Source organism: Corvus hawaiiensis, chromosome 10, assembly GCF_020740725.1.
Source record: "Corvus hawaiiensis isolate bCorHaw1 chromosome 10, bCorHaw1.pri.cur, whole genome shotgun sequence".
Classification (NCBI taxonomy): Eukaryota; Metazoa; Chordata; class Aves; order Passeriformes; family Corvidae; genus Corvus; species Corvus hawaiiensis.
Window position 1 is genome coordinate 27,012,536 of NC_063222.1, and position 25,234 is coordinate 27,037,769.

The window sequence follows — 25,234 nt, forward strand, 5'->3', positions numbered from 1 at the left end:
GTCCAGGGACAGTGCCAGGGACGGACTCCCTGTGCCAGGACCAAACCGGGTAAATCAGGCACCGAACCACCCTCAGCAGCTGCAGCCTTGGAGGTTTCCATCCCAATTTCCCAACGCTCCCGAGGCAGCAGCGGGGCAGGGCTGACCTCTAGCGAGGGATGCCTGAAAAAGGGAGGATTTGCTGGGATAAAGCTCCCCTCGCACCCGTTCCCTGAGCTCACCCACGGCCCCTCCTCCCGCAGGGCTCCGCAGCCGCTCCGGGCAGTGGCACAAAGCCGATTCTGAGGAAGCTGGTCCAGTAAACTCCTGATTTTGAGATATTTTCAATAAATGTTTCCATCACTACCCAGTGAGGGTTAATCCCCTTTCCCACTCTCAGATCCTGCCTGGAGGGGGTTGCAGCTGCCAGGGGAAGTTGCTCTGTTTGCAGAAGTCCCCCCCAAGACTGGAGCAGGAGCCTGGAGGGTACAGAGAATTCAGGAACCGAAAATGAAGGAAAACAGGAACTTCAGGGTTGGATCATGCATGAAATGCCAACCTCGAGGGAACAGCAGACGAGTTTCTCCAACCAAAATATGTCAGAGTTCAAGAGAAGCAGAAGATGAAGAGCAAAATTCAATTTATTTCTCTCCCTCCCCAAGAAAAATTCATTATCCATCAGTGGGGGCAGCTTTGCCTTCGGATCCTCAAAGAGAAAATTCCCCCAAACCCTCCACCCCTTTGGGGAAACAAAACTTTGCTTAAAAATTGCCCCAGCAACTCCCAAAGGCAACCCCAGAACCCTCAACAGCCAAAAAGCACAGGTGCCAGTGTCCATTTTTATTTAAAAACACCCAAAATTCACAGTCTGCAAGGAAACCAACCAACCACCCACCCCCTCAGTGCTGAGGAGCCCAGAAAGGACCAGTAAAAACCAGCACAGCTCAGGGGGGAAGGAAGTTCCCACGCTGCTGCTTTGTTTTGCCAATTGTCCTTCAGAATCCAGAACTTCCACCCAAAACAGCCCTTCAGGAAGATGAGAGTTTTCCAGGAGCATCAAAGAAATCTGCACTGCAAAGTCTCTCTTAAAACCAGCTTTAAGACCTTGAGTTCTGCTTAAATTACTGTAGGCAAAAATAAAACATTCTACGTAAAATGTAATATTTGTATCCCAACAAACTCCTCTCTCCACAGCCAAACATTTCCAAAGGCTCTGGAGCGTTTTGTGGCACACGAGGAGTCCCTGGAGTCACCCCAGGAACATTCCCCCTGCTCCTGGGGCTCCACAAACCCCCTGCCCCTGCCCTTTAAAGCAAGATCAGCTCACTTTGGATAAATTATCCCTCATTACCTTGAGGAGTAATTAAACCAAGGCAAAATGCACTCTGCAGGAGCTCTGGGAACTCCCTGTTCAGCAAGGAGCCTTCCATTGAAAACGATGGGAAAATGCTGAGTTTCACCAGGGAACTGAAGGCTTTTCCCTCTGCAAGCAAAATTCAGTTCTTGCTTTAACTCTTTTTGCAGTTTTTAGTCACAAACTCTTAAAAATATATCAGTTTTCACAAGATTCAGGGCTTGTAGAGGTTATTGCTGCTCCTGAGCTGGGATGAATTCCAGGGTTAGCACTTTTGGTACTTCTGGAAGTGGAGTTTCCTCTGAAATACTCACTTGGGAGTTTCTCCTTACCTTTTCCTCCCAGAAACATGGAACAGAGCAACCAAGGCGTCCAAGAGGAGAGGCTGGAAAAGCCCCACTTCCATCCAGGCTCATCCCAGCAATTTAATTAGGGAATTTTCCCATTTCACACCCGGAGATCCAATCCTGGCCACTGACTCAGCTACTCACGGAGTATTTGAGACAGGAGGCTGGAGCAGGTACTCAGAGGTTCCACCAGAGCCAGAATTTCCCATCAGGATCTCTGAATTGCCCAGGAAGGAGGAGATTTAGCCAATATTTGAAATCTAGGATCTAGGCTTGCAGCAAAGCACGGAGCATCTGCTTGTGCTGGGCTCTGTGTCCCAGGAAATTCAGTGCATTCCTGCTTTTCCAGAGGCCAAGGTGCTATTTCAACACACTCCTGTGGGCCAGGGTCGATAAACAGGAGGAGTAATGAGCTGGGAGCTGCAAAAAAATAAAATTAAGACATTCCTCAACTTCTGGGGTGGGCCAGCCATTGATTCCTTTCCTTCGTTAGATTTTTAATCACTGGGAGATTTATTTCTGAGAACAAGCCCCAGGAGTTTCACTCCCAGCTGGAGCTGCTGGGTGTTAGGAACAGCCAAATTTCTAAAATAAACCCCTCGTTACTCTAGTTTTTCATTGTCCTATGACCCCCTGTTAGTGATACCTGAGCTCCAAGTCTGGACAGGTATTTATTCCTTAAACTAAAGGCATCAGCTTTTGGCAGCAATTTTGCCAAATCATCTTCGTTCTGCCGTCTGAGCCTCTCCTGCTCTTCTGCTCTGCAAAAGAAAAGTGCCTTCAGATGTTTGCCCTGAGCAGTGTGGAGCCAAGCAGGGAATTCTGGTTATTCCAATACCTAAGAAATGTTTTGGGGTATCAGATTAACGACCCTGAGACATGCAGGGGTCAGTAATTCAGTGTAAAGAAACAGAGAGGCTGTTTTCTGCAGGTTCCTTTTATTTCATTCCAAGATTTCAGCAGAAAGAGAAATCTCTTGGTTTTTCACAGATTACAACGTGCTCAGGGAACTTCTGTAACAACTTTTATATCTGTTAAACAAACTTGCATCCCTTAAAGTAAACACTGCAATACAAAGAGAATCAAGAAGGCAATAAAAGACTGCTCAGCAGTCTCAGAATTCAGAAATCTCCTACAAAAAAAAAAAAAAGTCCATTTGAGCATTTGTGGCTCTTTTTCCATCAAAGTGTCCGAAAGGAAACAAACCCAGAGCTGGAAATACATTTAAAAAGTGGAATTTGCATGAAGACAGTGACAAGAGCAGCACTGAGCTGTTGAGAGCTCGGGGTGAGCTCTACCAGAGAACAAAAAATGGATCAGAAACCTCCAGCCAGCGGGGTGTGGGCACAGGAGGGCACCCTGCCCAGCCAGGGCACAGGGCCCTGCCCTGCTGTGCCCCCAGGACAGGGACAAAGCAGGGACCAGGCAAAGCCCAGCTGTTAATGAATCTTCCAGACAACTACAGTGCACCCTAAACTCTCCTTCTTCAGTGGTGGTGGTGCTGATCAAGTGTTCCCACTTCGGGATGGGGTTTGCTACTCAACTTTCCTTTCTGAAAGAAACAGTGGGACAACAATTACTGCAAACACTGGCCTGGGGCATCCTAAACCCCACAGATCCACAGGAATCACTGGAATTGTTACAGGGGGAGAAGCAGCTCTGTTTGGACACAGAATTGTGAGGTTTGGGAGGGGTTTGGTGGGTTTGTATCAAAAAAATGGGATTAAAAATCCCTTCGGTTCAAGGAAACCCATCACAATTAAGTCAGGTTTTAATTTCCTTGAGCTTTCCTCAAGATTAATGTGTGGAAAAAACAGGAGAAAACCATATCAAACCTCACCAATCCCCTTTGCTCACAGGTGCCTTGGGTTTTTGGGGATTAATTTAAGTACCACCATATGGGCACAGTCTACTTTTGGACAAGCCCATAAATCCATTTGTAAGAAACATCTTATTAGCAAAGTATCTGGATCAAACAGGTCTGATATTATAAAATATATAAATATATACAACTGTGTGATGTACAACATCTGCAGGTGAGATTAACTGCCTATTAAAAACTAAAGAATTCCAACAAAACTATAGGAAATGAGCTCCAGGATGTGAGGGAGCTGCTGAGCTGAATTAGGTCAGAACAGAGAGCATTCCAAAGGGAAAATTCCATGTTCTTCACACAGCAGTAGCTGGAATTCTACAGGTGTGGTTTTGCAAGCTGTGATTAGCCCCACATTGATTTATTCTCTCACATAAAAAATGTGAAATTAAGAATAATGAACATATTTTAATAGGATGAACCAGCCTGGTCTATGGGAGTGTCCCCACCCATGGCAGGGCTGGGAACTGGATGGGCTTTAAGGTCTCTCCCAACCCAAACTATTCCAGGAACTGCCAAAATTTCCTTATTCCAACCCTTTCTGCCACCTGAAGTGCTCCATTTCATTTTAAAGGAAGTGAATCCCATTTTACTGAAAAGTCCTGCCCCATTTTCTTCCTAAAAATTAAAACTTCTCACTGTAACAAGAGCACTTGTGACAGATCTGACCCCAAGCTGAGTTTCACATCAGTGCTATGATTTAAACTCAACATTTTCCACCACATTTCAGTTGGAAGGCCACTGAAATAGAAGAAAATAGAGAGGAAAAGTGGCAGGAAAGGACACCTGGATAACTGCTCCTTCAAATATTGATCCACAGGGGCAGGAATACGAAACCCTGATACAGACTGGTGAGAAAATCAATCCAGTCCAAACCAGACTCGAGACAATGATCTACTGAATCCCTCCAGGACAAACATTTCCCAAGGCCACTGATATTCACTGGCTCTGTACTCACTCAGAAGCAGCAGCTTTTTGCAGTTTTGCCCTTTTCTTTGCAGACCAGTTGAGATCACCACCTGTAACAGCAGCAACGTGCACACTGAGACCTTGAAAACTGGGATTTCTGTGCCTCTGGTATCAAAACTCACCACAGGGGTTCTCAGAGCACTGAGAAGTCTGAACTTACTTTACAGAAGTAAAGACTGAGGTAAAGGGAAAGAGAAGCTGCAGAGACTCACCTGTGAGGTGATTCACAAAGTACAGCATGACCACAGCTATCAGTGACACTGGGAAAGGAAAGGGACAGGTTTAGGCAATAAATGAACAGGTTCAACCCACAACCAAGATTTTTCATGGTAGTTGTAACTCAGAGGAGTTTTCTGCTTTTGTAAATCTCCCATGCTCACAGCACGTGGTACTTCAGAAAAGGATTTTAATTTTAAACTTACACTCTAAAAGTATTATTTGTCTATTTTTTACTCCATTTTTTAAACACTGAAACTCTTCACACTTCAAGAAAACCCCAAACCACTTCACTGGCTGTGAGTTCATCTCAGCACTGCCCCAGCTGACACCGCTAGAAGAGGAGTCATTTCTGTTTTCCAGGAAATAAAAAAGCCCAACCAAGCTTCCTGAAGCCACTCCCAGCGTGTCCCACACTCACAGCAAACACAGGCACTGAAGAAGACTTCCAGGAACAGGTATCCCCTGGTGTCCAGGATCATGCCAGCTGCTATGGCAATCACTGCCAGGCCCAGGTTCTGGATGGACTGCATGCTAGGACAGAGCAGGAGCACCATATGGATGTGATTCCTTAGGGAAAGCTCCTCAGTGGCACTGAGCTAACAGGAGATGAGCTTTCCCCTTTTGCTGGGACAGGTGGAAGGCAGGGCTCCAGCTTTGCAGAAGCTCCTGTGCCTCCCCCCCAGGCTCATGCTGTGTCCCAAAGCCACATCCCCAGAGCAGCCAGGGCTTCCTGCTCCAAACCTGGAGGAGCTGGGAACCAGGAACGGGTTGGAACTGCTCAGATCCAGTGGTTCAGAAGTGTCAGGAATTCCAGAATGGTTTGGGATGGATGGGACCTCAAAGCCCCTCCAGTGCCACCCCTGCCATGGCAGGGACACCTCCCACTGTCCCAGGCTGCTCCAAGCCCCAATGTCCAGCCTGGCCTTGGGCACTGCCAGGGATCCAGGGGCAGCCCCAGCTGCTCTGGGAATTCCAGCCCAGCCCCTCCCCACCCTCCCAGGGAAGAAGTCCCCCCCAGTCTCCCATCCAGCCCTGCCCTCTGGCAGTGGAAGCCATTCCGTGGGTCCCGTCCCTCCATCCTTTGTCCCAAGTCCCTCTCCAGGTCACCCCAAAGCTTCTCCTCTCCAGGCTGGACAATGCCAACTCTCCCAGCCTTTGCTCCAGCAGAGCTGCTCCATCCCCTGCTCCTGCTGGTGCTCTGGATTTGCACAAATCCATGGAAGTACTTACAAGCCATAGGCAGTTCCCAGCTGGTGTTCTGGGACGACAAAGGCCACCATGGGCCACAGGGCACAGGCCAGCAGGGAATAGGCCACTCCCAGCAGGCACTGGGGACACAGGGAGAGGCACACAGGGTTAGAGGAGAGGCACTTCTGATGTCAAACTCTAACAAACGAACATCTTGCCCTTCCCTTTCTCCCAAAAGTGACAAAAAGCGAGCTCAAGTAACACCTCGTGCAATGAAATTCCAAATAAATACCCACATTTAGAACTTCTTCCAGGAATGACCCCCAAAATAAACTCTGTTAATTAAAATTGAAGAGCCTGACTGAACACCCAGAGCTGCACCTCGCTAGAAAAATGCCTGAAAACTGAAGTTTTTAATCCCTGCCCCACTGGTGAGCACCATAATCCTCAGCTCCAAACAAGTATTTCAGGGCATCTGCTCTCAGTAATGCAGATTTTTACTGAGGTTCAATCCAGCACATCAGAAGTACATTGAGCAATAGTTATAAACTTCAGAAATAAACCAAAAGAACCATTTTTAGGAGAAAAGTGAGCACCTGGCACAGGAATTTAGTAATGGAGTGAGGCATCTTTTCCACCTCCCAACTGGCAGAACAATTCAGCATTAACTCCATTGCTTATTTTGTACTTATAAAAGAAATACTTGATACTGATTTTATTTCTATTTAGGTCTAAATCCCAGAAGAGCAGGTTACCATGGCTATCCAGGGGTTCCAGAAGGTAAAGGCCAGCATGATGTGCGAGGCCAGCGTGGTGATGACAGCACACAGAACCCAGATGATGTTCTTGCCAACTTTATCCACCAGAAGGCCGAAGACTGGGGACATGGGGGCTGAGATGATGTACACAACGCTGCAGGAGAGGAAGAATTCAAGGCTCAACACTCCCAGAGTCATTTGTTAACTGTGAGGTCAGGAGAAAAAAGCACCTCCAAAAAAATCCCAATCATTTAGAATTCCCAAAAGGTTTCAGGCATCCAAGGAAAGAGTGACAGAGCTCTGGGAATCACAGCCCAGCAAGTGTTTCCTTGTTGGGTTTTATCACTTTGGGGTGATTTTTGCCACATCACAAATTCATCCTCAAATGACCAACACTGAGCTCTTTTAGTGTTGTTATTACACTGCTTTTATCACTCGGAAAAGAATCACCAAATACTAAAATAAAATCCTTCAGAGCTTTTTCTTTGCAGTGTGAACATCCATTTTCAATAAGAAACACATCCACAACTCCCAGTTATTCCTTGGGTCATGCAAAATTATTTCTCCATTTAAATCCAAGTCACAGGAGATCCCAAATCTCTCCCCACCTGCCCAGAGCCCAAAAATACATCCTAAAATTTGGCAGCATTCCTAATTAATCAATTCCAATATACCTGTTAATTGCACTGGCTTCCTGGGGGGAAAATCTGAATTTTTCAATAAAGAAAACCCTGAAGGAAGAAAAAAAAACTATTTAGGAAAATGCAGACTTGAAGGACATAAAATCAAAATTAAGTTAGACAAAGAGACAAGAATCTCATTTACAAGAAAATCAAACAGAGCTTTGACATAAACATCCCAGATTCTCATTTATAATTAATTTAGGAGCTTGTTATCAGACTCCACAGATTTTATTTTAAGGATCGTTCAAATTATACTTTGGGGAAAACATAAAATGTCCACAGCCAACATTTAACCCAAATAATGAGATATTGGGTTGTAAACATGGAAAGAATCCTACAGGACAGCAAATTCCACCCCGTGTTTTAAATCTGTATCCAGTTTTAATCAGGAAATCAAACATTTCCTCACGCTCCTGAGTTCTGACAAGTCAGAGTGGTAACTCCCACAAAGCTCAGCAGGTCAACGCGAAGCTTTTAAGCATTTGGTTAAAAGCCTGGCCAAATTGCAGAGAAATAGCTGGAAAAGTGAGCAGCACTTACTTCCCAAGGCCGATGAAAGGGAAAACTGCTGCATAGTAACAGACACAGATGACAAAGATGAGCCACAAGGACAGGGAGAAATCCTTCACATCTGTGAGCTTGATCACTTCTCCTGCAGTGGGGCAGACACAGCATGGATTCAGTCAGGATGAACAAACCTGGCATTCATCCCCACTGGGTAACACCCAGGTGATCCCAAATGCCCCCTGAAGCACATCCCTGCCCCTGCCTGGTTGGAGTTTACCCCGTGGCACTCACTGAAGGATGTCCAGTGTTAAATGCACGCTGCCAAAGCCAAACACACTGTGCCTCCCACAGGAAGTGATGGACAAGAGCTCCACAGCCCCTGCAAGTCCTGAGCAGCAGAGTTCAACACACCTGGCCAGGGAAATCTTTCACCAGCTGGAAATTCCTGCCTAGAGCCAGGCTGGACACTGGGGCTTGGAGCAGCCTGGGACAGCGGAAGGTGTCCCTGCCATGGCAGGGGTGGCACTGGGTGAGATTTAAGGTCCCCTCCCAACCCAAACCAGTCTGGGATTCCATTGCATCTCAAATTTAATTTACTTTTAATTGGCTTAAGTTCTCCCACATGGAAAACTCAAGCCACCACACGCTGACAGGGAAGAGCTCCCTGGTTCTGCATCCCTACTGAAGGGAATCAGATCAACTCCAACAAGACACAGAACTGGTGGCAAGGGCACAAACTGGTGTGAACTTCTATTTTTATAAACAAAGCAGGTGACAGTGCATCTGCCTCTTGAACTGGTGTTTAACACTAAAAATTCATGTAAATGATAACTGTGAAGATGTTCAGCAGCAGCCACCGAATTACCCCAAATGCAAACCTGCCCTGTGCAGAGCAGCTGGAAGGGTCTGTTCCAGCTCAGGCCCACCACTCACCTGTTTTCCCTTGCTCTTTACAAAGCAGTTTTTCTGCTCTCCTGTCCAGGTAAGCCAGGATTAAAGCACAGCTCAGTGAGAAGAGACAAGTGACACCACCTGAAGAAGGCAACACCACGTTTAGCTAACGACTCAAAGAGTAATTTGGTTTTTCAGCCCAATTAGTGCAGTTTTTGTTGGACATGTCAAGGCACATCGAGTTTAACACCAGCTTTAAGGCTCAAGAGCTGTGCAGCTCAAAGGTTAAGGTGTGAAACAGGTGTGCAGACACCTGCCTTGGAGCACAAACATGAACATACATTTATTTTATTTAAAACACAACCACCAATCCCCCTCAGCACAGCCAAGCTCCTCATCTGCACCTTGCAGTGACAGAAACAAAGCCTGGCCTTACTCCCAACACCAGGGTCTCCATGCCCATGGCTCTGAGGGAAGGGAACACACCCCAGAATTGTTCAAATTCTGCTTTTACAACCAGACAACCACAGGCAAGCTTTGACACCCCTCAGAAAATTCTGCAAGTCTTTCCTTTGCTCAAAGCATGTGAAATATTTCATCTCCACAAGACACAAACTTGAATTCGGCCACCCCAAAAATGCCACAGCATTTCAGCAGCTGCAGTGACCTGAGGGAATATGAGAACATGATACAAAGGGTGCTGGAATTGCTCCTCTGAGGCTCAAACAGATTTGTGCTGCTTTTAAGTGGTTAATAAGTGCTTTTAAGTGGTTAATAAATCATTAACACACATGCAGGTGGACAGCAACCCAAAACATCACTGACCTATCAGGAGAGCCAGGCCGAGGGTGCTGGGGCCAGCATAGCCCAGGAGATCCTGAACTCTGGAGTAGATCCATCCCATGATATTCATGTTCACCGTGCTCCCCTAGGCACAACAGAGCCATGTGAAGAACCCAGCATTTTCCAGCTCCAGGGATTCGACAGGAACATCAGGCAGAAGGGTTTATTGGAGACAAGCAGGGAAAATGCTACCCAGGGAACTTAAACCAGCAGGGAAAAGGATACAAATGATTCCCTGTTGGCTTGGTAACAAATCAATCATTGCAACAACAATATAACATCACAAATTTAAATTTATACAAATCTGGAAGGGTTTTCACCAAGACTTGAGAAGTGCATAAACCCCACGGGCACGAGCTCATAAACTGAGCTGAATTTAATGTATTAGAGCACACAGGATTCCCACCTGACAGGCACCAGAAGAAGCAAGCACCTTTTCCCCTCCCTTTGCCCCCAGAAAGGATCCGTGGCTGCAACCCCAAGACTACCCCCAGTTAAGAGCAGTTCAGCTGAGAGGAGGCAGCTGCTCATGAGCACCAGGCTCAGCATCCCCCAGCCCCAGCAGAGAGCAGCTCACTGCCCCACCAGGGAAACACCTGCAGAGCTTAAAACCACCCCAGGCTGCTCCGAAGGAGCCCTACAAGAAGGGGCACAACTCCTCTCTTCGTTCTCAGCTGTGCACTGGTGCAAGCTTACAATTCTGGCCATGCTGAGCTGCAATCCAAACACCAGGTTTAACTCCTTGCCCTTGAACCAGCTCACTGCATACGTGTTCTGGGCCACTGCCAGGGACTCACCACCTATCCTGAAAAGCAAAAGAAAACGTTTAAAATGCAGCAGGCAAAGCAGCGAGGTCCTTGGCAAGAGCAAGAGCAGAATTTCAGAGAAACCTGGTTGTGTACAGGCAGAAGGAATGCAGATTTCTATACACAAGGCAACAGAAAACAAAGATTCAGGAACAGAATTGCAGTGATTTAAGAATCACTGGTGGTTCCACAGGTTTTGGTTCAGCAAGACCTGCAAAGTCCTATTTTTTGTTTTTAAGTCACATAGAGAAAGCAAGCAAAGATCTTGCACTCCTCAGCTTTAGAGGTCTCAGAATCCAACCATTTTGTCTCCAAGAGGCAGCACTTTTCCAGGAGCGTTTTCTAGGGTTGGATTTTGTAGTTTTCTAGATGGCCTTACCTCAGAGAGCACAAATCTGCTCTTCCAGACTCACCCAAATATGAATCTGCCCACTTCCATCAGCCAGAAAGTGTTAAACAGTGCCCCCAGAGCAAACACCACCTGCAAAGAGCATTGAAGGAAAACGATAATTGTGCATTTCGGGTATGGAACAAACCAGAACCGTGCAAAAACAGGAACAGAAATGCTTTTCCCTTCCCAGAAATACTTCACACCCAGTTCCTGCTCTGCTTTTTGGTCCTTGCTCCCTCTGCTGTTCATCATATCCAAGCTGGCCCACCCAGGACTGTCCTCAACCAATTCCACATCAAACATGTGGCTCCTTCCCATGATTTCACTCACATTCCAAGATTCCCTTTTCCCAGATACTCCAGCACAACCCAGGGTTCTCCCATTCCAGTTCTCAGCTGTCTAATGTGGAACACAAATTCATCATCCTTCACCCCCTCCCCTGCACTCACCTGCCCAACACACACAAAGATGCTGAATATTATAGTGCCCAGCCTGGAAAGAAAATCAAATCAAATCACTTCATGCATAACCAGAATCTTCTTTTCCCCTACAAAACACTGTGTTAGACCTGCAGCAGGGAAACAAGGGGAGGTGCATGTGCAGTAAAAGGTCTCTGTAATAAACTGTGCAGCTCAACAGCTACCCTAGAAAACAGGCAGTGCAAGGTGGTGCTTTTTAAGCAAATTTATTTAAATTATAAAGGAAAGGAAGCTCAACTATATTGTTAAAACATCCTAAATTGTGTGGGGAAAAAATATTGGAAAGGTTTATTGCAATGTGGAAAAACTTTATAATATAAAGCTTAAACCTCACCTGCACTTTTGGCTCATCATTCCTTGCACATGAGCGACACAAACATTACACTCACCGAATTCCAAACACTCTGTCTATCAGGAAACCTCCAAAGAAGCACAGAACCACATTGGGCCAGGAGTACCAGGCATAGAGTGCCATGAACTGGGCTGTGTTCACCTTCATGTCCTGCATAGCACCAGGGGAATTATAAAAGGGATTATTCCTGAGCTAACTGCAGGGACACAGAATAAATATCCAAGCAAACCGTGTAGAAACAAGTGCATTTCTGACCTGGCCACTGCTTGTCATTCACAGAATTCCAGACTGGTTTGGGTGGCAAGGGACTTAAAATTCGTTTTGTTCCAACCCCAGGAACGCCTTCCACCACCCCAGGCTGCTCCAACCTGGCCTTGGGCACTGCCAGGGATCCAGGGGCAGCCCCAGCTGCTCTGGGCACCCTGTGCCAGGGCCTGCCCACCCTCCCAGGGAACAATTCCTTTCTCTATCCCACCTCCCCCTCTGCCAGCGGGAAGCCCTTCCCCCCTGCCCCGTTCCTCCACGCCCATGGCAAAGGTCACTCTCCCTGTTTTTCAGAGCCCCCTGGCAGCGACTCACCCGCTGAACCTGCGTCTGCAGAGCGGCCGGGTTGTCGTAGCAGAAGTAGCTGCCTGCAGGGAGAAGGCGACGGCTCAGCGCTCCGTCCGGGCACCCCGCACACCCGGAACCCCCCCACACGCAGCCCCCCAGGCCCATCCCGCACCGAATCCCAGGAAGCACATGAGGGCCAGGACGAGCAGGCGGTGCGGGAGGCGGCGGGGGTCGCAGGCGGCGGGCAGGGCGCGGGGGGGCCCCGGGGAGCCGCCATCGCCGCCATCGCCGCCCAGCAGCGCCCGCTCCTCCTCCGCCATCGCGCCCGCCCCACGTGAGCGCCCGTCACGTGCGCCCCGCCCGCCACGTGACCCGCGCGGGTCACGTGCGCCGTTGCCACGGCAACGCCGGGCCTGGGGCCTGCGAGGGTGGGAAATGGGAACTTAAAATAAAGCTAAACAGTGAAATGTAAATGCGAATGTAAATGTGAACGTGAACGTAAATGTGAATGTGAACGTGAACGTGAACGTAAATGTGAATGTGAATGGAGTTTGAGGGCCAGGCTGCAACTAGTCCGAAAACAGCATCCAGGGAAATGCAACAGCTTGTAAAATGGCTGTATTGTTCTCTTCTTGGGTGCTAAAGTCATGGGATCATGGAATCATAGCATAGTTCGGGTTAGAAGGGACCTTAAAGGTCATCCATGGGCAGGGACACCTCCCACTGCCCCAGGCTGCTCCCAGCCCCAATGTCCAGCCTGGCCTTGGGCACTGCCAGGGATCCAGGGGCAGCCACAGCTGCTCTGGGCACCCTGTGCCAGGGCCTGCCCACCCTCCCAGGGAACAATTCCTTCCCAATATCCCATCCAGCCCTGCCCTCTGGCACTGGGAAGCCATTCCCTGGGTCCTGGCATTCCAGCTCCTGATGAGCAGCTCCTCTCCAGCTTCCCTGGAACTCCCTTCAGACACTGGAAGGCTTCTCTTCTCCAAAGTCTTTTTTTCTTGCTCCAAAAAGTTCTTCCTATATTAGACCAACCCTTGAAAAAGGTGTTTTTTTTTACTTTAAGAAGCTCCAACCTTCCACCAAATTTCATCTTCTTGCACCAAAATTACCCAAATCCTGTGTGCACATCAGCAATTGCTTTTTCATTAAAAATATGCTCTTTTTCAATAAAATACGCTCTTAATGAGGCACTTGTGATTTAGTTCAAAGGATTTATTTCTGTTTTCACAGTGTAGAAAGGAAAGGGCTGTGTTTTACCTGATGTGCTGAGCCAAGACATTTCACCGTCCAGCTACTCTGTCATGAATTTGCTAAGGAACCATAGAAGAAAGTCAAAATAACTTCTCAAAACATGCAGGTATCACGTTGTGAATCAGCTGCCAGCTGCTCTTGGACGTGAAACGCTTCATTTCACTTGATTCGTGTCTTTTCAGAGACCGGTCTAAACAGAACTGTGTTATTAAATGAATCCTTTTCAACTGCTCTAAACTGGCTGCGATTCCTTGAAATATGAGCGTCTCAGTTTACCAGAGCAGCTGTGAAAAACATGGTCTTAAATTACAGGGCTTTGCTGGAAAAGCAGTTGTGCAACAAATTTGAGAGTTTCTGTGACCAACTCAAGGATTTCAGTGACAAACTCGAGGGGTTTTGTAAAAAACTCGAGGGTTCCAGTGACAAACCCCAAGGTTTCATTGCCACTTGAGGGAGCTCAAAGATAATTGACCTTGCAGAGCACCTCGAGCTTCCTAATTCCAGGGAGACAATTTATATCCACAGATAAAAGAGAGAACTTTGGAAAGAAAGCTGTGTCTGGTGACATTTTAACACCAATTCCTTGATTTTATTCTTTAAACTATTCTCACATGGATTTCAAACCGAGCTAATGAGTAACTCAGATGGGCAGTGACAAGATGCCAGCACTTTGGCAAAAGGATCCCACAGAAGCTTTCTCCTCGAACTGGGGATCCATTTTAGCCTTTATTTCAAGGAAGATCCAGAAAAGCAAATTTTATCTCCCTGACTCTCACAAAGGCAAAGCCACATAGTGAATAAACATATTAAACACAATAAAGTGCCACTTCTGATGTAGGATGAGAATATTTTGGCCTGGATTCAGCCGTGTATTCCAAGGGAAAGCATGGAAGTGAACAGCTGGCAGAGGCTTTAGGGATTTCCTTACCAAAACTCTTGTTAGGTTGACTTCATTTAATCAATTGCCCAAAAATGCCACAATCTCTGGATCAGGATTTCACCCTGCAAACTTTTGTCCCAGAGTTTTGTACACTGAAGACCCAAAAATTCACTCTGCAAAAATTCTGAAAAATTCACTCTGCAGAAATACTTCGGAGAGCTTCCAGCAGCCCTGGGGGATTGGCTGTGCCAAGTGCAGTGGCAGAGGATTCCTGGAAAAAGAAATCCTCGGCCCAGAATGGCATCCTGAGTCTCGGCGGTGCTACCAGGAGGATTTTGAGCACTGGTTTATGATGTTCTTGTCCCATTTCAGTTTATTAAATCCCTGTAGCATTAGAGGGCAAGGCCTCCTGACTGGGAGACATTCACTGTGTCACTCCTGTGTCAATGTGTAACAAATGTGAAAAGAGCCAAGAACCTCCTCCCTTTTCCTGTGCAAACAGCGGCACAAAACCATGTGACCTCAAAGGGTGAATGTTGTTCAGATCTCTCTCGTTATTTAAACTCAAGAACCCTGAATTTGTCTTTTTTCTTTCAGTCATTACCCAAGTGAGTTGTGCTGCCCTGAAGACGTCAAGCTCATGGTTTCGTTATGGCGTGGTTTTCCCTGTCCTCTCTTCTGACTTCCCTTGGGAAACCAGAGATTCCTCTGAATTTGCTTACTCTGAGCGACTTCCTTCTTTTTCAGAAATAAATGGAGAAGTGTTACTGTCCCTCTGAGTCGTTCATTCCTAATAATTTCAATTTCATCCATGCCACGCTCCCACACTATTACTGTCATACAAAAACATGTAAAGGTGGAAGGGTTAAACTATTTAAACTGGTTAGAAAGCTACTTAAATCAGTTAAAAATTATTACCTTTGCTGCTCCTAATCATCCACTGAGCATCATCAGTTCAGTACTGGCAATGATCCCTCATGTGGAGCAGAGCTGAGCAGGTGCCAGAGCCACAAAGGGTTCCCGTGCTTTCACTCATGCACGAGGCAGTTTTCATGAACCTGAAACACATGCAGTTTTATTATATTCCTTTTCAGAGCTCTCAGTGGGTTTTTCATGTTCTTTTCTTGGCTGTGTGCTTAAATATTTCCTATTAAACGAGCCTGGGGCTGTATTTATCTTGTCCTGTGTAACATCAGGCCCTTCGTAGGAGAGTAAGAAACGACAGCCATGCATCCAGAATATTTACCAGGAGAAAAAGGCTCTTTTCCATTTGCTGTTTCCCAATATTTGCCCTTCTCCCCAGTCACATCCACCTTCACCTTGGCTTTGACCTTGCTGTGCCTGAAGCTCGTGGCTGTGATGTTTCTGGGAGTTAAGCCCGGGCTGATTCCCACGTGCATTGCAGGTGAGTGTTTATGTCCCAAATAAATACAGTAGATTGCTCTTAAACTCAGGCTTTAGAATGTTTGTTACAGATGCAATTGCTGCCTCCCCATAAATCAGAGCACTTAAAGTGCCATATGATCCTAAATGCTCCTTTTAACAGCAGCAAATGGAGGAAAACCTGTGTACAGGACTTTATAGGGGCCATAAAATCCTTGTGCCTGTGGCCTCCCCTCCTTGCACTGCCTGGATCAATCAAGTGCAAGGAGCACTCAGGGCAGTAAATACTCCTGGGAAACAAGGATGAGCTTCCAGGCTCAGCTCCTCTGAGTTACTGCTGTCTTTGGGAAGATGCTTCCAAACTGCAACGAAGCAGGAGCTGCATTTCACGTGATTAAATTGACTCCACCATCATTACCCCATGATCCATTTTCTCAAGGCAAAATCTCGTGCTTTTCCCCCCAAAGGATGAAGGGTCTGTCACACACAGGCGTGCAAACAGTGTTTCATCACTCCACCTGCTGAGGAATGGGTTATTACAAACCTCTCTGCCTCACTCAAGCATTATTGGGCTTTTATGCACCAGCTCAAGACAAGTCTGATTTCTGCAAAGTGCTGGGGAACGGCTGAGGGAGCCTTTCTGCCCCATAAATCTCCCTGAGAGCAAAGATCCTGGCCTGAGGAAGCTCCTGTGCTTGGAGGGGACTCTGTGCCAGAGCAAACAGCTCCTGCCCTCTGCCGGGTCACAGCAGCACCGAGCGGGGTGGGTTCATGGCTCCTTGTCCTACGCTGCTCAACGCTGTTCTGCCTCCTTCCTGAAATCACACAGCTCTTCCCAAGGGCACCTGGCACCAGGCTCCTTCTCCCACAGCCAGGCCAGCTACTGGAGTGAAAAACACCCCCAGGGAGAGGAGGGTAGGAGCATCATTCACGATATGCAGCTTCTCAGCCACACCAGGGCTTGCAGGAGGAGTTTTTGGTGTTCCAGGCCAGGCTGGACGGAGCTTGGAGCAGCCTGGCCCAGTGGAAGGTGTCCCTGCCCATGGCAGGGGGTGGCACTGGGTGATTTTAGGGTCCCTTCCCACCCCAAACCAGTCTGGGATTCCGTGATTCTGGGAATTCAGAGCTTTGGGCTTTTGGGACTATGGTTGAATTACCAGGTAACACTTGAACTTGGCTCCATGCACAACTTTCCCTTTGTGCCTGTTTTCCTCAGAATACACAAATTCCTGGTGGATGTTAACAGTTTTAAAAATCTCCAGGTAATTTGGTGGAAATACTGAACAACTACAGCTGCCTGAGAGGCACTGAAGCAAAGCATTTACTGGAGAGTTCATCTTTGAAAAGATGCATTCTCGTAACTTTTAAACTTCTTAAAACTGTCCTGTTTCTCCCAGCGGGATGGACATGAAGGATTTCATAGCTAAGCCCTGGAATTTCAGGAGGAAGCTTTGGTTCTGAATCAGATGCTGAAGGTTGGTGCCAGCCAGCCTCAGTGCCCTGGGAATGAAGGAAGTTCCCACCCTGGACAAGGGCTCTGCTTCTCTCCTCTGGCTGAAGGCCAAGGGAGAGCTCTTTGTCACCAGGGCTCCTCATTCTCTGGGAATGGGAGTGGATGGAACCACAGAAATGGATGGGAGAGGGGAGCTGCTTCCCACTGACCCCGTGGCAGGGCTGCACCATCCCCTTGGCATCCCTGTGCACATTCCCCACACAGAAATCATCCTGTTCCCAAATGCAGGGCTGCTCCCAGCACCCAGGCTGCCGCACATTCCAAGGATCCAGCAGAAGCTCCTCTTTGCAGCCTCCTGCTGTCCCCTCTCAGCTCTGGGTTGTCTCCCTCAGTTACTTTATTCCAAAGGCACATCTCCTGCCAGACTCCTGCTTTTCCCCTGCCCAAGCCTGAGGATCTCTGCACATCCAGCAGTTCCTCCTCGGCCACTTCCTCTGCCCTCCAGTGACTGAACTTTGCTGGAGACTTTCCAACACCTGGGGCCACTGGGGTGGATTTCTTTCCTTCTCTCTGCTGCAGCCTGGAGAACTTTCCAAGCAAATCACTTGATTCAGTGCTCCCGTTGTTCCCTGAACTTTAATTCCTTTGCTCATACACCTGATCCCTCACTCTCAAATTCATTCCCCCCCCCTGTGGAATTCCTTCTCACCAGCTCTCCTAGGCCTTGGATCTGAGGAAATTAAATTCAATTCTATTGCTGTAGTTGACATGGTTATGTTAAATATTCTCATTGGGTTGAGACCTTTCAAAATGAAACCAAAAATTAAAAAATCACTCTTATTCCAATAATCCTGAGTCATCTCCACATATCCAGCTTTATCTCAGAGTAGGAGGCTTTGCTTCATAACCCAAAAAAGTGATACCATGGGGAAAAATTACAGAAAGCTCCAATTTAGAGGAAAAGAGAAAAGGGTGGCAAAGGAGGAGCAGAATCATTTCCTTATAGGCAAAAAATTGGAAACAAGCTGGAGAGGGGAGGAAAAAACCATTTCACAAAGTGATAATTCAAATTAGAGGACAAGATATGACTGTCTAACTATTTGTTAAAGGAAGGGGCTGGAGAGGAAGATGAAGTGCAATTTTCTTTTTTACTTCCTTCAAAGAATGAATGACCAATTATTCTGCACAGCAAAGAAAAAAATCACCAGTGATCTAATCCTGAAAAGATATTGTTTCCTTTAGAAGCATCTTGCTCAACACTTGATTTCACACTTTCACTCCCAGATGACAATTCTTTGCATTTTTACATCCCTGAGCTCCCCACCTTGTGGTTTCCAAGTGCAAACAATTTCATTGATATTATTCATGGCCTGAGAGAAGGAAACGAGTGGGTTCATGTTGTTCCCCATAAATGACAAGTGAATAAACACAAGTCCTGCAGGTGAGAAACTGAAATATTCCCCTCACCCTTCCTGGCACCACAGCCAGCTCATCCCCACTGAAGAAACAGGAAGGGAATTACTCCCAGCCCAGAGTTTCAAGGAAAGGTCATTGCAGCTTTGTTGGCTTGGAAAATGTCATTTCTTAGGAGACCTCCAGGATTCACCTTCTTCCCACAAGGCAGGGAAAATGGTGCTGGGCATTCACCACCTGAGTCAGAGCTGTTCCTGGGCTCCACTTCATTCCTTGAAAAGGAGGAAAAGAAGAGAATTCTTTGAAAAAAAACCTGGTTTGAGCATAAGGAAAAGAGTAAAGCAAAGTTCTGAGATGGTTTGAGTGGAAATTATGCTGTGCTTGGAGAAGCTTTCCCTCACAACTTGGTTTATTTCTATATTTACCTCTTCCATTGAGGCAAATCCTAAATGCCATCCACCTCTTACCACCAGCATGAGGAATGGATCCCAGAGACATGGGAAGGCCACGTGGGATTTTTCCTCTCCCTGCTTCCATTGGGAACAACATTCTCAAAGATACCAATATTGCAATGACTGTAATTGGACACATAAACCATGATCTCCTTGGATGGGGAGGAATTCCCACCATACTGACCTGGCCATGGACATCTCCTGTGCAATCTGCTTTGGCTACACTCAGAGGAGCTGAAACCCTTCCGAGCTACAAGTTCTTTGTCCTTTTAGAGTCATCCCAGAATCCCTACATTTGGAAAAGGCCTCCAAAGGATCAGTTCAGCTGTTAACCCACCACTAAACCACGTCCTCAAGTGCCACATCCACAGGATTTTTAAACAGGCCTGGGGACTCCACCACTGCCCTGCATGGGAACCAGCAGATGAAGTCAGATTAGAAGAAACTGAAGAGAAAAAGAAATGAAGTTTGGGTTTTTTTTCTCTTATCTGGAAAGCAAATGCGGGGTTTTGTTCTGGAAATTCGAGATCCACAACCACAAAGCATTCCTAGAAAATACAACTCCAGGCTCAAATATCTGACATCTAACAACAAGTGCCAAGTGCATGGCTCTGGAAAGCGATAGGGAATGGAAAATGGGAAGAGAAAACTGAACTCAGCAAAGGGAACAGATAAAAATCCTGCTTTGGAGAGCCGTGCCAAGTTCCAAGATCCATCCTGGATCTGGAGCGCTCGCTTCCTTGTTTTAGTTTGTTGGCAAACTGTGTGAAATCCCACTTCTTGTGTTCCACTCCAGCAATGAGTGCTTTGGGGCAGGCCTTGGCTCCAAATCTCCAGCTGCATGCCCTGTATCCAATCTCCATGGAGCCTGCTGGGGAGCTGCCTCCTCAGTTCTTTGGGAATACGCCTCTCGGGCTCTGGCCAAGCACTGGCAACCACTGGGCTGTTTTGCTTGGCTTCTCAATGTTTACATCCCCACCAGAAGAGGAGAAACAACTGATGAGGGCTTTTATAACCTCTTAAAATCTGATTGTTCTGGGCAATTCGAGCCAGCAGCTGCACTGGAGATAAGGGGTGGGACGAGGCACATCCAAGCCCTGCTCTGCTGGTGCTGGGGAGGAGGGATGGCACCCCCAGAAAAGTCAAATCACAGCTCGCATAGTCAGGGTTCCACCTCTGCACCCTCAGGAGTCCAAAGCCTTCCTTTCCAAAGTCAGTCTTCCAAAGTCAGTTTTCCAAAGCCACGCTGCAAGCTGATCAGAATTCATCAGCTTTGTATCATTTTCTTGTCTAAAATTCACATGTTGAAGTTTTAAGGCTGCCTGTTCCTTCCCTGCTGAGCATTCCTGCCTCCAGCCCGAGCTGTCCCAACATCATTTCAGCTTCTACTCCACTCATTCCCAGCCCATTCTCCTGCACTTTCTGCTCACCAAGCAAGAATGAAGCTTTTTATAAGCTTCTTCTACCGGCACCTGAAAGAGCAGTGCTGCTGTCAGCACGCTGCCAGCCCTTCCTTCCTCCCTGGGAATATTCCCCACAGCCAGCCTCACACCCTGCATGTCCCACAGGAAAAGTGCCTTTCCTACAAAACCAAAGGGCTGGGATTTTCAGGGAGTTATCAAGAGATAATGCCTGATAGTGGCTGTGGATGGAGTCCAGCAGCTCCTCGCAGCCCAGCAAGCCCCAAACACCGAGTGCTCCCAGGAAATGGAAAAGAAACACACATCCCACGGGACTGGGAAGAGTGGCTGGATCAATCACTGCTCCCCACACACATCTTTAAGGAAATCAAGGAAAAAGAAATGGATTCCAAATGGCATAACTGGATTCCCTGGGGCCTTGGCTGGGGGTTTATCCTACAGCCACAGCATCCCGATCCCGATGGATGCAGTGCCTGGCTCAGTCCCAGGCTGGGGCTGGAAGCCAAGCACCAATAAACAGCTGTGCTGAGGCAGCACGCTGTGTTGGATCTGTGAGAAAATCTTGGTGCTGTTGCAATGTTTTCCTTGTTGCTTTGTGCACTCTGCAAACAGATTTGGCAAGCATTGTTACCCTGGGATCCTGCTCCAGGGTTTGTGCTGGGTGCTCACTACTAATACCTGCCACAGCCTCCTGGGCTTCTCTGAGCTGGCACCGAATGCTGGCCCTGAAGTGACAATTTATTGCTGGTTCTGTTGTCTCAGGATAAGCCACAAAGCCAATAAAAGTTATCAAAAGTCCCACTCCCAAAGCGTCCCACTCCCAGGGCTTGGGGATGCTCCTGCTGACTGTTCCCATCACCTCTCAGCTAAGGGATGAGCAAGAAAAAACTGGGATAAAGTCAAGGAGCTGATGTCTGAAATTCCTGTTCTGATCAGCAGCTGTAAAGGTGCTTTAGCCCCCAGACACTGCTGGCTCCATAGACAGGCTGTCTTTGGGTTAGGACCATGGCAGGGTTTGGGATGGAAGGGACTTGAAATCCCACCCAGTGCCACCCCTGCCCTGGGCAGGGACACCTCCCACTGTCCCAGGCTGCTCCAAGCCCCAATGTCCAGCCTGGCCTTGGGCACTGCCAGGGATCCAGGGGCAGCCCCAGCTGCTCTGGGAATTCCAGCCCAGCCCCTCCCCACCCTCACAGAAAACAATTCCTTCCCTAGATCCCATCTAAATCTCTCCTCCTTTAGTCTAAAGTCATTTCCCCTTGTCCTGTCACTCCAGGTCCTTGTCCAGCTCTCTTGCAGGCTCCCTTCAGCTATTGGATGGCCACAATTAAATGTCCCCACATCCTTCATTAAACAGATTGACCAGGGAAACCAGAATTGCTTCAAGTATCAGCAAGACTGACCTGAACTAGACTCTCTTGAACTCCTGTCCCTCCCTTGCTTTGGAAAGCAAACCCAGCAAATGGAAAGATGGAAACACATGGAAACCCTGCAGAAATAACAAGACGAAAAATTCACTTGGTTTGATTTTTGGTCTTGATCTTCTACCACCTCACATTTCTTTTAACACACAACCTGTTCCTGTTACCTTCTCCAGCTCATTTCAACCTTCCTTGATTGCAGTGATGTCACCTCCTGAGCCAGCCTTCTCTTCATTTGAGTAAGAAATGTTTTCTATTCCACCCATGATGAGCAATTAGATCATTCCTGCCAAAAATCTGTGTGAGTTCAGCACAGGTGCCTGTGACTCTTCCCCTGGGACTGCCAGGCATTTCCTCTTCCAACCAAGTGAAATATTAACATCACACCCCCCTTTTAATTGTCTTGTTAAGAAATGGGAGTTTGTATCTAAATCAAATTTACCCTGCTGCCTCTCAAACCCTGCAATCACTACAAATATGCAAAGTTGAGCATTAGATTTAAGAAGGCTGGGAAAAGGAATTCATTAAAAAGAAATCTCTGACCTTTTGAGCTGTTAAAAGCAGTGTAACTCCCCCAGCAGCACCTTCTGAATGCACCAAGAGAGTGCATCTGGGGCCTTGCATGAGCTCTCCTTGTGCCCTCCCAGCGCTGCCACTGCAATCCAGGAGTTTTCCATATTGTTAGCAATTCCCTTAGGGAAGAGCCTCGTGCATCCAGAGGCCTGGAGCACAGCCAGAGGATTTGCCAGGGGAAGGAAAGGGGCTCTGTGCTGATGGGAGCATTTCCCATGATTGTGCTTTAAATATGCCCAGCACTCCCTCCCCTCCCATTGTTTTCCTCTGGAATCAAGGGCAGCCAGGATTAGGGAAAAAAAGGAACCCAAAATGTCAATGTAGGTTGCAGCTGTCTGCAGGGAAACTCTCCAGTGTCTTACACAGAAAAAAAGGGAAAGTTCTCCCTTTTTCCTTTACGTAGTAATTTCCCTTAAACTTTCTGTATTTGTTTGTATAATTAAATACTACCCTCAATTAGAAATCCTTTCAAAGGGGAAGGTGGATGATATCAGGGATTAAGGAAGGGAAGCTTAGCCCCAGTATTACTTCAGTCATGGCTTACACCTCTCTCTATTTCTATTTCTAATTCATATACATGTGGCATTATGTTTTGTTTGTGAACAAATCACCAATCTAAAGAGATCTCAATTAAATATTATAGCACCAGGCTCTTAACTGGCAGCAAATCATTTAATCTGGGGTAATTGCATTCACTTCATCCATACAAATAGTTCAGCACATTCTATAACACAAATGCCTGGAAGAATAAAATTCCACAACTCTGAAGGCATTTTTTCTTCGGAAAAAAAAAAAAAATTAACAAACCCATCCTGGACATGGATTTATATTCTAACCCAAACCCAAATATTCTAACCCAAACTCCTCCCTGTGAGGGGGGAGGCCCTGGCACAGGGTGCCCAGAGAAGCTCTTTGCTGACTGCTTCTCTCGCGGCAGAGCAGAGCCGCAGCCTCAGAGACTCCACACTCGCTTTGCAGCTCTGGGGTAACCAGCCCGCGTCTCATGCACACACTTTCATCCCCCTTCTCCCCCCAAAAAGAGGAAAGAAAAAATACTCACCTTTCTCGGAGTCTTGGTGCCCAAGATTTTACGTGTTTAATTACCGCGGTTCCTCAGGGAGCCTTTTCTTTCCTTTCTTGTTGCTTTGTCTCCTCTCTTGCGCTCCGGGTGTTTGACTGCAAAGCCCCCTGACCCCGCCGGGAAGCACAAAGCGAGGCCGCCAAAAGCGGGCGGGGGCCCCCCCCTGCTCTGGGTTCCCCGGGAGATCCCAGAGCTGAGCCCTTATCCCCGTACGGGCCCCAAATTGTGAAACACGAGGTTCGCTATTTGTAAAATTTGAAGGGAAGTTGAAGAAAAGGGACAATTAGGAGACAACAGCAAAAAGGGCGGTACGGCCGGGTGCTCCGGCAGAGAGCCAAAGGCGCACCTGTACAGCCAAAAGATCGGCTTTAAAAGTACATCGCTTGTTTTTATTCATCACCATCATGCATCATTCGTTAATTCTTTGGAGTTGCTGAGTATCATCTTATCAGTCTTATCTTCTTCCTTGGCTCCATTCCCTCTGGTTTCGGTTTTTTTTTTTTTTTTGTTCTGGTAAGATTTTCCAGGAATGCGAAGACCCCCTCCCCATCCTTCCCAAACTGAGCACCCAAACTGCAGACATTCTACAGCATTACATTACAGAACCCAGGCAAAGCTTTTCTCACATTAAGGAACATGAAAAAACCAACATCGCAATCCATTCCTAACAATGATGGAAGGTGCAAAAAGCCAACATCACAATCCCGTTCAGAACAGAGGGATCGGCCGCAGGGAGCCGCGGCGACGCGGTCCTGGCCGCGCAGTGATCCGCCCGAGGGACTATTTGTGATGCGATCCTGCCCGCGGAGGGATCAGCGCTGATGCCGCCCCAGCCGCCCGCGCCGCTGGGAAAAACGAGGTTCTCTCTTTGTAAAATTAAACATTCTCCAGCGTTACATTGCAGAACCCAGGCAAAGCTTTTCTAACATTAAGGAAAAAACCAACCCCACAATCCATTCATAACAATTCTGGAACACGCCAAAAGCCAACACCACGGTACATTCATAATGTTATAAACATAGATTGTAATATTGGCTTCTCGCAAGTATTAAGGTAGATATTACATAATGTTAGAAATGCTTTTTGCTGTGTGGATGCAGTTTTCTCTCTTTTAACAAGGATATTAGCAAGTGTGACAAGTAAGATAACCTCCAGGCGAGCAGAGGATGAGGCCCGAGGAGCTGCTGACCAACGCTTTGTCCAGGGAACAAAAGGGCCCAAAGGCTGCTCCGCCCGGAGAACGGGCGGCCAGGAGAGCCCAGAGCCGCTATCACCGCTCTGCCCGGGGGGCAAAGAGGCCCAAAGCTGCAATCAGCCCTGACTGTCTGGAGAATTGAGAGGTCCACCCTACTATCAACTCTCACCTAGGGAGCCCAAGCCCAAGAATCAAAAGAAATAAAACCGCAAGGCAGAAGAATACGCATGCTCTAAAAAGGCGGACCCAAGGAGTGGCCATGCAGAACAGCTCCGGGAAAAGTTTGAATATGAATAGAGAACAGACAGTAAAAATGGTATAAAAAGGACTCACCTTGAGCATCAGGTGTGCTCTTGGCAGAGCACCAAGGCACCCGGCCATCACCTCTTTGCTTTCTTTTATGGGTCTCGTCTTTATATTAAACCCTTTAAATTCTCACAGGAGAGTGAACCTCGTTTTTCACAATAACAATTGTGCAACCAAACACCTCCCAAGTTACTGTGCTGGTGCAACCCTC

At 47.4% G+C, this 25,234-nt stretch overlaps 1 protein-coding gene across 5 annotated transcripts; it reads right to left on the bottom strand.

Annotated features, from left to right (window-relative positions):
- Window positions 1-804: 804 nt before the first annotated feature.
- Window positions 805-23,886, bottom strand: MFSD1 (major facilitator superfamily domain containing 1). 5 transcript variants are annotated; one of them, XM_048314459.1, is made up of 20 exons: window positions 23,502-23,886; window positions 18,768-18,846; window positions 15,244-15,383; window positions 13,452-13,635; window positions 12,219-12,271; window positions 11,677-11,789; window positions 11,258-11,300; window positions 10,831-10,898; window positions 10,308-10,416; window positions 9,594-9,696; window positions 8,811-8,909; window positions 7,911-8,022; window positions 7,362-7,418; window positions 6,685-6,841; window positions 5,972-6,069; window positions 5,160-5,272; window positions 4,735-4,782; window positions 4,512-4,572; window positions 2,327-2,441; window positions 805-2,100 (listed from the first exon to the last, which is right to left on the bottom strand). In XM_048314459.1, the coding sequence occupies exons 4-20, from the start codon at window positions 13,471-13,473 to the stop codon at window positions 2,041-2,043; spliced, it is 1,431 nt and encodes a 476-aa protein (XP_048170416.1). In that variant the 5' UTR covers window positions 13,474-13,635; window positions 15,244-15,383; window positions 18,768-18,846; window positions 23,502-23,886; the 3' UTR covers window positions 805-2,040. The 5 variants fall into 5 exon arrangements, with proteins under 5 accessions (XP_048170416.1, XP_048170415.1, XP_048170414.1 ...); XM_048314458.1 differs by lacking the exons at window positions 15,244-15,383; window positions 18,768-18,846; window positions 23,502-23,886 and having other exon boundaries at window positions 13,452-14,511; XM_048314457.1 differs by lacking the exons at window positions 13,452-13,635; window positions 15,244-15,383; window positions 18,768-18,846; window positions 23,502-23,886 and adding an exon at window positions 12,364-12,511.
- Window positions 23,887-25,234: the final 1,348 nt, after the last annotated feature.